Source organism: Kryptolebias marmoratus, linkage group LG17, assembly GCF_001649575.2.
Source record: "Kryptolebias marmoratus isolate JLee-2015 linkage group LG17, ASM164957v2, whole genome shotgun sequence".
NCBI lineage: Eukaryota > Metazoa > Chordata > Actinopteri > Cyprinodontiformes > Rivulidae > Kryptolebias > Kryptolebias marmoratus.
In genome coordinates this window covers 4,381,411-4,395,306 of record NC_051446.1, presented here as the reverse complement: position 1 = coordinate 4,395,306, position 13,896 = coordinate 4,381,411, and the positions used below count along the sequence as shown (strand labels likewise).

The 13,896-nt window shown below is 40.4% G+C and overlaps 1 protein-coding gene across 6 annotated transcripts in view; it reads right to left on the bottom strand.

The window, feature by feature from the left end:
• Window positions 1–13,363, bottom strand: part of cep85l (centrosomal protein 85, like) — a 20,711-nt gene extending 7,348 nt beyond the window's left edge. The window contains exons 1-7 of one of the 6 annotated variants that reach the window (XM_037981075.1): window positions 13,036–13,361; window positions 10,118–10,220; window positions 6,276–7,051; window positions 1,425–1,516; window positions 989–1,106; window positions 749–916; window positions 518–670 (exon numbers count right to left, since the gene is read on the bottom strand). In XM_037981075.1, coding sequence (XP_037837003.1) covers window positions 518–670; window positions 749–916; window positions 989–1,106; window positions 1,425–1,516; window positions 6,276–6,872 — 1,128 coding nt within the window. In that variant the 5' untranslated portion in view covers window positions 6,873–7,051; window positions 10,118–10,220; window positions 13,036–13,361. Of the gene's footprint in view, window positions 1–517; window positions 671–748; window positions 917–988; window positions 1,107–1,424; window positions 1,520–6,275; window positions 7,052–10,117; window positions 10,221–13,035 lie in introns of all 6 variants that reach the window. The other 5 variants (XM_017432758.3, XM_017432759.3, XM_017432760.3 and 2 more) reach the window with 5 other exon arrangements.
• Window positions 13,364–13,896: the final 533 nt, after the last annotated feature.

The window sequence follows — 13,896 nt, the reverse complement described above, 5'->3', positions numbered from 1 at the left end:
AAATTAACATTTGAAATATATGAGTTTGTATGTAATGTATGAATATAATATACAAGTTTCACTTTTTAAATGGAATTACTGAAATCAATCTACTTTTTCATGATATTCTAATTTTATGACCAGCACCTGTATAGCCAGCACATCAAGGCTGTGAAATGTTTCCATATACAACTTCCTGGGGATCACAAACCTCACACTGAGATACTCAACAAAACCTGCTGCAAAAACATTGAACCCTAACCCCACAATGGCTGGTACATAACTGATGATTGGTTACCTCGCAAAGAGCTGCATGGCCAATTACACTTAAGTCAAGGCTCTTCTGGAGGACGGAAGTGCTCAACTAAAAACTGCACTCAAGAAGTGAACAATCAATCAAGCTGGGGGACCCTTGGGAAGATGGCTGCTGCCTGAAACACCAGGTAAGAGCTGTTCAGCCATCAGAAAACTCCTCATTTAGAGACAGAAATGGACATTAATATCAGATTTGATGGCGTAAGTGCTCAGGTTTGTGTACCTGTTTGGACTGAACCTGTACTTCGTCCAGTGACGGCAGATCACAGAGATAAGTCTCCAGCGTCTCTATTCGTTGCTGTTTTTCTTGGTTCTCTTCACTCTCTCTCTGACACTTCTTCTTCAGACTGGTGATGTAACGATCCCTGGTCTTTATCTGATCACATAAAGAAAAACAAAGGACATGGGGTCAGATGCTCTCAGCAGATGCACTGGTAAATAATCTCTCCTGTACCTTTTCCTCCAGTTTCTTCATGTCCTCTGTGTATCTTTGGGTAATCTGCTTGAAAAACTTGTTCAGATAGAGAACTTCCAGTTCAGCCACGGCTAATTTCCTCCCCAGCTCTTCATCGCAGCACACTCTGTCAGATGGCAGTTTGCACAGAGTTCTTACTGCTGACTCCTAAAGAAAGCCATGCCATTTTTAATAACATATTAGTTGGATTGGAATGCTCCTTTACAGCTTTAACGTTACCTGAACATTCAGGATTAGAGGGTCATCAAACAGGCCTCTGTGGTTCTGCAGAACCTGCTGAGTTCTGAGCTCATTCTCTCTGATCCGAGCATGAAGCTGCAAGATCTGAAGCTTCTGTCTAAAACACAAGGTCATGGAGTGTTGTTTAATACTTTCATCTTACAACAAAATGCTGCTTATTATCTGACAGCAGGTAGAACAGACATTCAGACCCACAGAAGAACCAAAAGCAGAAGAGAAAAACAGGAAAGAAATACACGATTATCAAGTTTTGGAACATAATATTTCACCATATTTTCTATAAAAACAAGAAACAAAGACACAAACATTATAAAATAAAACCAGAACAAGAAAAAACAGTGGGACAGATCCAAGATCAACCAAAACAAGAAGCTAATTCAACTTAAACAACAATAAAACTAGTAATGATTGATACCTGTTGATCTCCAGTTCTCTCTGCCTCAGCAAACCTTCTTTAACCTTCAGCAGAACATCAACAGGAAGAGAGGAGCCCGTCATCATTGTTGTCTGCTAACACACCAACACATTCACAAATATTCATAATGTGATCACATCAGCAGCACACATTCAACACAAGGACAAGAAATCATCTGGAATAATCTCATTTTCTGCATTGCTCATACATTCATGGGAAAAGGAAAGTCCACCCTCTTTCAGTTCCAAGGTTTAACGTATCAGGACTTTAAAAAAATTAAAGGCCAAGCATTCACGCATTTCTTGAAGAAATGCATAGTACAGGGTTTCCTCTACATGTAATTAATCGTGGCGCACCGCCACAGTAAAATAAAGGCTGTCACACCTTTAGTATAAAGGTTTATATATATATATATATATATATATATATATATATATATATATATATATATATATATATATATATATATATATATATATATATAATGAAACATAAAAATTTACTTTATTTTGAAAAGCCACCACTGCTGGTTCCTGCCTGTCTGGCTGCAAAGCTAGCTACTGTGCAGTACCGCTCTGTGAAACTAGAGATGAGCTGACAGTCAAAAGTAAAGGGAGAGAAAAGGTGAAAGAAAGGTACCTGAGGAAGGTTAAGATGAATGCATTTTTAGTTCAAGCCTGTTAAAATGACTCTAATGTTAACGTATGTTGCATTTGAAGAACAGCTTAATGTCGGGTATTTTTTTCTATTGAGACTCATTTCTGGTTGGATTTTCAGAAGAAGAGGAAGGGACCCGAGGAAGACGTTGAGGCAACGTTAGATGGAGATGCTCAATGTTCTTTATTGTGACGCAGTTCCCTGAAGTCCTGAGGAACACAGAAATGATAGTGATCTGTACATGACACGTGTAATATTTAAATATTCCTAATGTTCCTTGCGTGCTATTGGTGATTGAAACAGATTTAACAGTTCCCTGTCATATTAGATGAGCACACAGGCTGAAGTAGTGGAGGAAGGAGAGAAACGTAGAGAGGCAGAGGAGGAGGATGCATCTTCCTGTGAGCATGGTGAGGTAGAAGGGGGCAGCAGGGAAGAAGACAGGGAAGAAAAAAAGTAAGCACAGAGAATCTGTCTGGGACCCAAAATGGACTGAAATAACCAAGTTCCACCCATGACTTTTTCTTTCTGCTCCTGGTGGAAGGCGGATGTGTTTTTTTTCTCTGTCTCCTGTACTGGATCGCCTTGTTGCTTAAAAGTGCTATATAAATAAATCTCACACACATGGCTGTACTGCAACAATCATGGTGAGAATTTAGCATTACAGTTAAATTCAAGGTTTTTTTTTTTTCATTCAATTTAATTTTAATTGAACGATGACTATGCTGTTGGACCCTCTGCCTCCCTGCAGGATTGTTCTGACGGTTATGCCACCAACACAAACAGCCTCAAGCGTCCATTTCTTGAAGCTGGATGCCAAATCTACTGAGCAGATTACCTGGACAGACACATGGGGACGGAGCACCACAAGAGCAGTGTCAAGTCACAAGCCTTATTGGCAAAAGGTGAAGTTCCTTCAGTTAAATGTCATAAGATTAATTTAATGGCTCCAATGTCTTGGGAATAATGTTTATGTTAAAATAACCTTCAAAGATCATGTTTATCTCTGCCTGCTTTGCATAGGTTCTTCAGTTATGGAAGCCTTTGACCCAATAATAAATATGGAGCATGAGGCAATCCTGGGTGCCTTTAAATGTCTATATTATCTCACCAACAGGGAGCAGGCACACCATACTAACTACCCAGCTCTTCTGGATCTGGCACAGTTGATGGGCTGTGAATATTTCAATAAGCTCCAAGTAATGCTACTGTGATTGGTCAGATTTGCATTTTCATGCTGTAGATCTGCTAATTCAGCTTTTTCATTTACTCTTAGATTGGTAAAACAACAAATTACAGGTCTCATATAATTGTTGATGAGATGCTGGAGATTTTGGTCTCTGTTGTGGAAGAGCCAATTCTAGAAGACATCCACTCCTCTACTGCCATTGGTTTAGAGGTGGATGAAAGTACAGATGCTTCTGTGACAAGACAGCTGGATCTACATGTCAGGTAGAAATTCAATGGGAATCAGATGTATTTATGTAGTATATGTTTTAAGATATATGGACAAGGAAGGGCAGCTTTTCAGCCAGTTCCTGGACCTGGTAAATGTGAGTGATGGAAAGACTGATACCATTGTGACAACTATAGAAAAAGTGCTGCACAAAAAGAAGACTCTTGAAATAGGGAGGTTGAATGATGTAGCAAAGCAGCTCCAGGATGACTTCCCTTGGTTGCTCCCAGTTGCATGTGCTGCACATCGCCTCAACCTGGCATGCAGGAATGCCTCATTTGGTGTCACCCATATGGCCACTTTCAGGTATCACTTGCAGCAGCTTCATCTTTATTTCCACAATAGTGCCAAAAGAACTGCTGTTTTAAAAACTGCAGCACAGTCCTTGGGCTTGCCAACCTCGAAAGTGATGGTGAGATCACAGAAAAAATATCATCTTGTTACAGCAACTGTGGCCCATATAGTGCACAACAGATGCAGATGCACTTTCTTTGTCTAAATATTTTTCAGGCAGTAAAAGACATTCACTGGCTGTCTCAACAGCTGGCAATCACTACGTTACAGAGAAACCTGCCAGCCATCCTGGCTGCTTTGGCTGAGGAGACCGAGGTGAACAAGTTCCCAGTAGCCAAGGGCCTTTATGGTTTCTGCTGCACATACCGCTTTGTTGCAGCAGTCCACCTGCAGGCAGATGTGCTTCCACATCTGGCTCGACTCTCAAAGATTTTCCAAAAAGAAAATGTAAACTTCTTGGCCATCAAAGTCCAGGTATATTAAAAGAATATATCCCTAGACTTTTTCAAACATTTTAAGAACCTATCATGGCCTGTTCAGTCATTTATTGTATTTTTAAACAAAAAAGTTAAGCATTGTGTGACTGCCCTTTATAGGTCCCAGTGACAATGACCTGCTTGAGGTCCATCAGAGATGCAGCTAATGAACAGCCACCAGACTCATTCCTAGCCCAGCTCCACGAGGACCTGGATAAGCTGCTGGATTAGATGAGGAAGAGAGTCACAGGAGAGGCAGAGTCAGACCCCAGGTGGAGGACACAAGGGAGGGTCTCTGGTCCCACTTCAGCACTCAGGTACTTTTTGGATGGCCGTGAAGTTAAATACCATAACAGAGGAATCAAATAAAGTTTATAATCTATCATTTTGTGCTGTGTTTAGGTAATGGAGCCTTATCTGGGTGGCCTGCTAGACAGCCTAGAACGAAGATTTCAACACCTGGATACAGGGACAGCTAAGCCCTCCCTGGTGTTTACAATATAAATGTTATACCCCCCCCCTCGCAGCCAGCCCACCACCACAGTTAAAATAAATGTTAGAGGAAGCCCTGTAGTACCCATCACCTTCATGCCAAACTTTTAGACTAAGATCATCTTATGATGAGAAATGATAGAGTTGTAGTTGTTTCGGTCAAATTATGAAAATACTGTGGTATCTCAGGTAATATTGTGAGATCTCGAGTGACCCATTAGCTTGATTATTACTACTGTTTATTCCTTTGTAACAATTGTGGTGAAAATATGCCATAAGCAATCATTTTTAACTGTAGATTGATATCTGGAGATTATCTGAGGATATCGCATGGTGTTTGGTGACCTACATTGGAGTCCTAGCCCTAACTTTGGAAACCACCAGCTTAAAACTCATCTACTTCCTTTAAAATGCTTAGTGAAGTTTGGATGTTAGGGAGTGGTTAAAATGCAATAATCATATATCCTGGTACACTAGCCTTAAGGTTGGGCGACTGGATGAATTTATCGACTATCAACGATAGGCTGAATCATTCAATAATCGTTTTTTTAAAAGCGATTTTCGTTTTTTTTTGGCCTACTCATCCCCCCACTCCACCCTCCCTGTGTGCCTCCAACTGTAGCGCTGATTTAGTCCCAACAGAAAGAAAGAGTAGCGTATGTTCAGAAAACACATTTATTTGAACAATAACCACAGTGGGGGGGGGTAAACAGAGACTGGCTTTTTTAAACCAGTATGACTGTACTGTAGTTCCAGGGTTTCTGTCTTACAAACTCTGCTAAGTGTGAAACGAAAAATATACAGTTAAACAAAAACTAAACAATAAAAATGAACTCCTCCAGCAGAGAATGTGAGTGCTTCCATTAAAAAAAAATCGTTGCCGCTGATTTTAGTCTTCTACTGAGGAATTTGGCACGTACAAAATAAATAGATGACTGAATATTTCTAAAAACTACAATGTCTCAGAATCAGAACAAGAGGATGAAGGGAAACTATTCCTTCCAGAAAAAGCTTATAAATTCTTTGACAAGAAAACAAGCATGTTTACCTTATTGGGTTTCAGCAGGGTGTGCAGGTTGTTAACAATATTACCAGCGGTGCTAAAGACGCGTTCTGAAGGTGTGCTTGTTGCCGGTATGCACAGATATTTTCTGCCATTTGAGATGACAGAAAAGTCCAGACGTCACCTGCGTTTATATATCGCCCATCGTCATTTGTTGGACAGACGAATATCAGCTGAAAACATTTTACATATCGCCCAACCTTCCTAGTCTTCAAACCCCTGGTACTGTAAACTGGTAGAAGCTTGGAGGGACAAATAGGTCTCAAGATTATGTCTGGCCAACCTAAAAGCCTGGGGGTTTGCCAGGTCCTCAGAGAATTGGGGCAACATAAATTAGGGGGCCTGAACCCCTATAAAAACTGCTTGAATTTCTAAATTCTGTTATCACCATTATAATGTTGTGTTCTCCTCACCTGATGAAGCCCTGGTTCCTGATGCCAGGATGAAAACCCATCTACACCACATCCTTCTGTTCTGGAGACCTCACCATGTCCAGCCTCCACGTTGGACCTGTGCTCCATCTGCTCAGTCAGCCACATCTGGGTCCGAAAAGCTGCTTGGATCGGGGAATCCCTGTCAAAGTTCTGTCCAAGAGGAGAGTCCAAGCTGATGCCACAAACCTGTCGACCCATTAGAGAAGGCTCTGTGCTATGGTTCAGGTCCAAACTGTTTTGCTTAGCTGGTGAAGAATGAGCTGAGGATCTACTACTGTGGCTGAACTGATAACCAGGACTGGAACCTGGTGATTTCTGCAGAAAACTACTGCTAGTCATGGAAGAAGACAAAGATAAATAAAGGTCCATGTTTGAACTCTGGTTCTTCTTTCTGTAACTATGCAGTAATCCTCGATCCAGGGAGCCTTGAGCACCTGGGCTGTAGTTACTGATGGAAGTCCAGTTGGAGCTCTTATCACTTCCTGATGACAACTTGGTGAAAGAGGAGGACCTTCGGATGGGCTGATGCTCCTTTATGTCCAGACTGCTCTGTGCCCCCATAGAAATAGGTGCCATATTCCAGTGACCTGAGCTGTGGGGCGAAGCAGGGGTTCTGAGACAGGTTCTATGTGAGGATGGAGACGGCTTAACAAGGCCGATGGGAATGCCACCATCTTCATCATCATCCTGGCTCAAGTGATGGTGCAGTGATGCAGTTTGAAGAGGCCGACAAGTTGTATTGGAACTACAATATTCTGTCGGAAGATAAACATAAAATATTTAAACAGTAGATTAACTAAAAACAAAAACATTATTGTGCAGGGTTTTTGATATTACAGATGTTTTCTACATTTTTGATCAATTTATTTTGCTGCTGTAGCAAAAGAAAAAAGAGCAATTATTGCGGTGTTCTTTTGTCTATATATATATATATATATATATATATATATATATATATATAATTTTTATTGCTGTTCTTAATTTTTTTTCTCCTCCTACTCCTTCAGGGGTCTCCATGCTATTCCAGCATCCTCCTCTGTCACACCAACCCTCTGCAGATTCTCTTTCCCTACATCCATGTCCTTCCTCTGTGGTCGTCCTCTGCTCCTCCTCCCGGGCAGCTCCATATTCATGTTATACTGGTATAATGGTTTTTAGGGCAGACAGACCCAAGAAAGTTAGAGGTGTTGCAATTTATATAAAAAAACAAGTTTCAAACCAAAATACTTTTCTCAGAATCAGAATGACAAGTAGAGTTTTTAGCAGTGGATCCACAGACCTCAAACACTCAACACATTCCTGTTATTGGTTGTTACAGACTTCCTTCAGCGACTGGTGACGCTGCTCTTCCCTCTTTAATTCAACTTACTTAAGGGCTAAATGCCAAAAATTTGGTGATTCTTGGAAATTTGAATTAGAAGTGGCAACAACCTGATTCTGATTAACTTAAAGCAAACTGACTCATTAAGCCTTTTTCAAATTCTTGACATTCACACTAGACCCAATCTAAAACATCCTGACAAAGCTTCTCTGATCTTAAATTGGCCAATGCTCCACATAAATATACTCAAACTTCTGTATTTGCAAATGACAACAGTGATCATTGTTATTGCTGCTGTCAGAAACAGTAAGATTTCTAAAGATAAGCTGTTGTTAGATGAGATATGAAGCATTTTTCAGAACGATCTTGTATTCGTACTTTTTTCGATTTTAACTGGCTGAGAATTTGTGCAACTGCTGATGCGGAATCAGTATAGAACTTTTTTAATGATGGTTTCTCCAGAATAGTGGATAGGCATGCTCCTTTCAAGAAATTCAGAGTAAAAGGCTGTAACAATGATTGGTTTACCCCTAAACTGTCAGAATTACTCCAAGAGTGCAATAAGGCATAGGCCAAAACATGAAAGACTGATTCAGAACTTAATTGGCTTACTTTTAGAACACTTTAAAATATTACAACATTAGAAATGCAAAAACCCAGCATTTTTTATGCAAACATCAAATAATCTCAACTGCTTACAGAATATTAATATTAATATTAAGTCATTAAGTAGAGACAATAAATTTAAGAGTTTCCACCGTGTACTTCAAAGGACTTGAAAGTAATCACTGACAAGAGTGAGGTGCTTGATTGTTTTAATAGACACTTCATTTCTGTGGGCTCTATGTCCAGCTCTCTGGGTGTTTCACAAATCGCTGCCCCTGTTTGTCCAGACAGTCATGTGACGGCAACACACTCCTTTGAGTTTAACCATGTAACCATTTTGGAGGTGCACAGTGCCATTGGATCTTTAGATTCCAAGGTGTCAGCAGGTCCTGATCACCTGGAACCTTATTTTGTGAGGTAGGCAGTTGATTTTACTGCACCAACTTTTAACTTATCTTTTTAATCTGTCCCTGGTTTTGGGTAAAATTCCTTTAGCGTGGAAATCTGCCTAAGTGCTCCCCTTGTTTCAAGGTGGCAATCAGAGAGAAGTGAACAACTATAGGCCCATTTCAATAACATCAATAACATAGTTAATGATGTTATTGGCTTTTTAGATAACAGACAACACTGCTGCATGTTTTATGGATCTGTCAAAAGCCTTTATATGGTTGATCATAATATGATGCTTACGAACATCAAAACAATCAGTCGACTTGTTTGAAAATTACTTGACAAACAAATCTCAGCGTGTTCAAGTTGAAGGTCTATCCCTAACCCTGCCTGAAGGTCTAATACAGACCAAAACATTGCAACAACTTACTAAGTAAGTTTTATAAATATTTTTTTCATATTGTTTAAATAAAAGTGCCAATTCACAAACCTTAGCTTCATTTTTTATAATTTAAGCCACAATTTTAATTTCAACCAGTCCGTTTTCAGCTTTTAAAGCAGTTTTGTATTTTAGAAAAAATGTATTTATTGGTAAAATTGGGACAAGAAAAAAGAGATGGACAGATGGACTACTGTCACCTACATGGAACACCTCCTGTCTCAGTGGCGCCATCTGCTGCCACTACAGTAGAAGAGCAGGGCCCAGAATCAGCACCACCACCACCATCTTCTCCAGTCACCTAATCAAAGGTACCGGTAGCTAGACCACCAGACACCATAGAACCCAACAAGCCACAGGACTGGGCTTTGTGTGTCAAAGAACCCCACCACCACTTACAAAGGCCAACAAATTCAAACATCACACACTAGATGGCAAAGTCTTTTTAAAAAAAAAAACCTGACACACATGTATTATCGTATAAAGTTAGCCACCACCCCAAATACACATGCTGGACTAATAAAGTCCCAGTTATTAGGATTCCAGACAGAGCTGTTTTCAGCTCTGTCGACTGGAGGGTAGTAAAGGTCCTTCCTGAGAAAGTGTCTGAAAACATTCCTGTTGACAAAACCTGTCAACTTGTCTCCCATGTTATCATTTGTGACCACATACTCTGCTTCTCTAGTACAATTTGTAAAAAAATGTTAAAAAAAAACATGTTAGAAATTTTTTTAACAAGAAAGCCTAATTTGAACAGAACAGAATTATTGCAGCCTACAGGAGTAAAATTTTTAAAGGACTACCTAGTTCACGCCAGATTAGAACCCCGTGTTGTTCTTCAGGTAAGAGGTCATCAGGAATTATTTCAGCACAAAATAAATTCAATAAAAGTGTGTACTTGACCCAGGAGAGAGGCAGCCCCAAGTCAAAAACTGTGCATCTGATCACATGCCAGCAGTGTGGCTCCCAGTATGTGGGAGAAACTGGCAACACCCTGCTGGTCAGAGTCACACAGCACATACAATGCTCTGAGAGGGACAGAGATGCACACTCCTCTGGTCCAACCTTTTATTGCACCTGGCTGGGAGTCACTGAAGGCCACAGTGCTGCAGTACAACCTGAGGGGGTCCACAGCTCAGAGGAGGAGGACTGAGAGGGTCTGTGGTACCTGGAGGGATGAATGAACGATGAAGACTGGTTTTCTTGAGTAATTTGTGTTATTTATTAGGTCTTTGGGTCCACTGACCCTGACCTCCAGAGCAAAAAAGATTCAAAACAGAACAAAAACAGCTGGACTTGTATTCTGTAGCTGAATAAGTTTTGTTTCACATCTGAGGTGCTTTAACAATTTAAAAACTAAAGCTCCTCAGATGAGAATCAAATTGTCTTCAGCTACACAATAGAAGTCCAGTTATTTTTGTTCTTAACCTTTTTTGGATTTATCATGTCCTTGACTGAGAATCTACACCAGTATTTTAAAAGATTTTCAGAAACAGACATCAGGCTGTGTTTTATCTGATATGAATAGATATATTTTGACCATGTGTTGATGAATCCTATTTTAATTGAGACATTGTCATGGATTTAAGTATTTTTGGCTTTGGTTCTTGGTGCTTTGTTTTCCTGTTTTCATGTTTCTGATTCATGCTTCTGTTTGAGTTTATCGTTTTATTTTGTTATTCAGTTATTGCTATGTTTAGTCTTGTCTTAGTTCAGTTCTTGTTCCTTGTGTCTTTGTTTCCTGTCATCTTTCACTTCTCCTCCGTTTATCTCGTCTTCCTACCACGCCCATCTTCACCTGGTCCAAGTTGTAATCACTCCCCTGTAGCCACTTCCCCTAATTGCCCTCTGCTTTAAAACCTGGTCATTTCCTCCACTCTCTCACTGGTCCATTACTTACACGTGCTGTTAGGGTCCTACTTTGCCCATGTCTTGTTTGTCATTTTTGCTGCATTCTGGATTTCTGTTGTAGTTTGGTTTTGCTGCGATGTCAGCGTTTTGTTTTTCTTGTTTTCTTTTGTTAATAAATTAGTTTTTCATTCAAGATGAGTCTGTGCTGAGGGTTTGTCTTGCTCAAATGTGACAGACATTTAATGGTTTATTTTATTTGAAGGGTACTTGTTATTATTGGTAATAAAGTTGTTTTATTAAGTGTTATATCTGACATGAAAAACTCTTTTCAAAAACGTTTTTGATCAGGTAAAGATGGACCCTATTTTTAGGAAAAGATTTCATGTTTCATATTATTATGTTTACTGTTATTGTTGTATGGTCTGTTTTATGAAACTTTGTGTTTTGTTCTGTTTTGGCCAGGGCACTCTTGCAAATAAGATTTTTAATCTTATTGAGTTTTCTCCTGGTAAAATAAAGGAAATAAGAATAATAATTTATCCAATATGTCCATTGCCTGTCCTCCTCACATGTCCAAACTATCTCAGCCTTGCCTCTGTAACTTTGTCTCCAAACCTGAGCTGTTCTTCTAATGGACTCGTTTTAAATCCTGTCCATTTTTGATCCAAACATCTTCATCTCTGCCACCTCCACCTCCTCCTCCTGTCTTCTTGTTAGAGATACTATCTCTAAACCAGACATCACAGCAGGTCTTACTTCCATTCACTCCTGCAGCTCTCCTCCTGTCACAAATCCTCCCTGACCCTTGTCTCCACCCCTCCACCCAGCCTCTCTTGTGTTTGGCTCACAGCTTTAGATGGTTGACCTCCATCAGTTCCTGTAACTTTGTCTGGATCTGCTCTGCTTATTTCACAAGCTCACCATCAGCGGAGGGGTAAGTAGGTTGCTACTTTTAGGCTGCTCCAAAGCCAGCTGTATTCAGAGTATCTAATGATCCTGTTCATCTATCTTTGCCTGAATTGTTTTACTGTGAACAGTGTTGTTATTTTGTCTTTTAATCTATTATCAACACCCACAATTAAAAGACAATAATGTTTTAGCCTGTGTCTGTGAGTTCATTTGTCTGCAGTGTTAGCAAAACATTTCTTGTACCAGTGCAAGGATTTTAGTGAAACTTTCATAAAGTAACCATTAGATTCACCTACTGTACAACTGATAAATTCTGACTTAACCCAACTCAGGAAGGCTGCCACAGCTAATCAAGCTTAGCCAACATAATGGCTATAATTTAATATATATATCAGCTTTACAAATATTGAGCTAAAGTTTTATGTGATAGTAGCCAAGAGTCATCCTCAACACATACTTCGAGTGCCCACACATCTTGCATCATCACACAAGATCACACAAAGCATCATTGACGAGACCTGACTGTGATCTCAGCCTGAAACTGCCATGAAAGACGGTGGGTGATATGTACTCCTTCAAAGGGAGGAATGCATTTAGTAATATTAGTCTCTTTTGTTCTTTGACAAATTAAATTACTTAAACCTGCATCTAAGCGTGAAACTTTGCAGACACGTCAGGCATGAGGGAAATGTTTATCTATAAAAAGGTGGAGAAACGGGCAAGGCAAAATGTCTCTTCAACATTTTATAACAACTACTCTACATCTTCTCTGAAGATGAAAATTGGCACACAGGTTCTACAGCCCAGGATGTTAATAAACCAGGGCTCTACAACCTGTAATAAACACTACAGCCCATTATCTTATTAAACCCTAACAGGATATGATGTATTTTGTACAACAGGAGACTAAACTGGATTTCAGCCACAGTGGAGGCGACATTACAAACTACGGTTCAGCCTCCTTGTTTCTCCCAACACCTCAGCAGCGCCTCCTGGCGGCAGCAGCAGAACATAAACACATTCACTGTAAACCTAAAAACACAACAAGGTTCTTTACTGGTTCTAGTTAAGAACCAGCACTGGAACCTCTTCAGTGGTTAGCTCCTATCAAGAGACCGGGTCCTGTCCTCTGGAAGAACGATGAAACCCCTGCACTGCAGCAGATCTCACAACCGAACCTCGGAACCGTCGGAGCCCATTCCCAAATCTGCCGAACCTCCTACCTGATTTATTAGACTCGCATCCAGGTTCCGAGTCCCTTCTGGGCCACATTCCGTCTGTTTGCTGCCGCAGTTCGATCAGACGACAAAGGAGAAGCGGGTTCCGACAGAAGATCCAGAAACTGCTCCGGTCATGTTAACACAGCAGAACCAGGCTGTAGTTAGTCTGAGGTTGCATCATTTCCGCCGGACCTCCAGCTGCCTGAACCGGCGGTGCTCGCGCTGAAATCACATCCAGCTGGAGCTGCTGGGTTACTGACTCAAAGATCCGAATCCTCGCACTGAATCAGGACTCGCGAGTCCATGGATCCTTAATGTCCGCTGGCAGACGGCCGCTGGTTAGTCCGTGAGTCAGGGTTAGGGTTAGCAAATCCAGTGAAACAAACAGCAGAACCCCCGGAAACGCTGCGGACTCAGGGGAGCCGGGTCTCTGATCCGGATCTCTGATCCGAGTTAAAGACTCACCGGAAACGCTGCCGACTCGGATGAGTGGGGTCTCTGATTAGGCTTCAAACATTCATTAAAAATAAACAGTGGGCTCATGCTGAGCTGCAAACATTTAGGTGTTAGTAGATGTACAGTGCAGCTGATATGATGTGAACATATGACGCACATTTATGTATATTTATTCTTTGCACATTTTGCGTCTTTGTTCCATGTGGTTGCTTTTCTTAGCTATTTAAACTATTTCATTCTTAGTTTATAGTCTGAACACTTTGTATTTTTGTTGCACGTCTTATTTCTAATTGTGCTCTATTCCTATATACTCTGCTTATATAACTTTTTTTCAAAACAACGAAAATAAAACCTTTTTATCTACTTGATTAGAGGACATTCAAGAGTGAACCCTCTCAATGTAAAGGC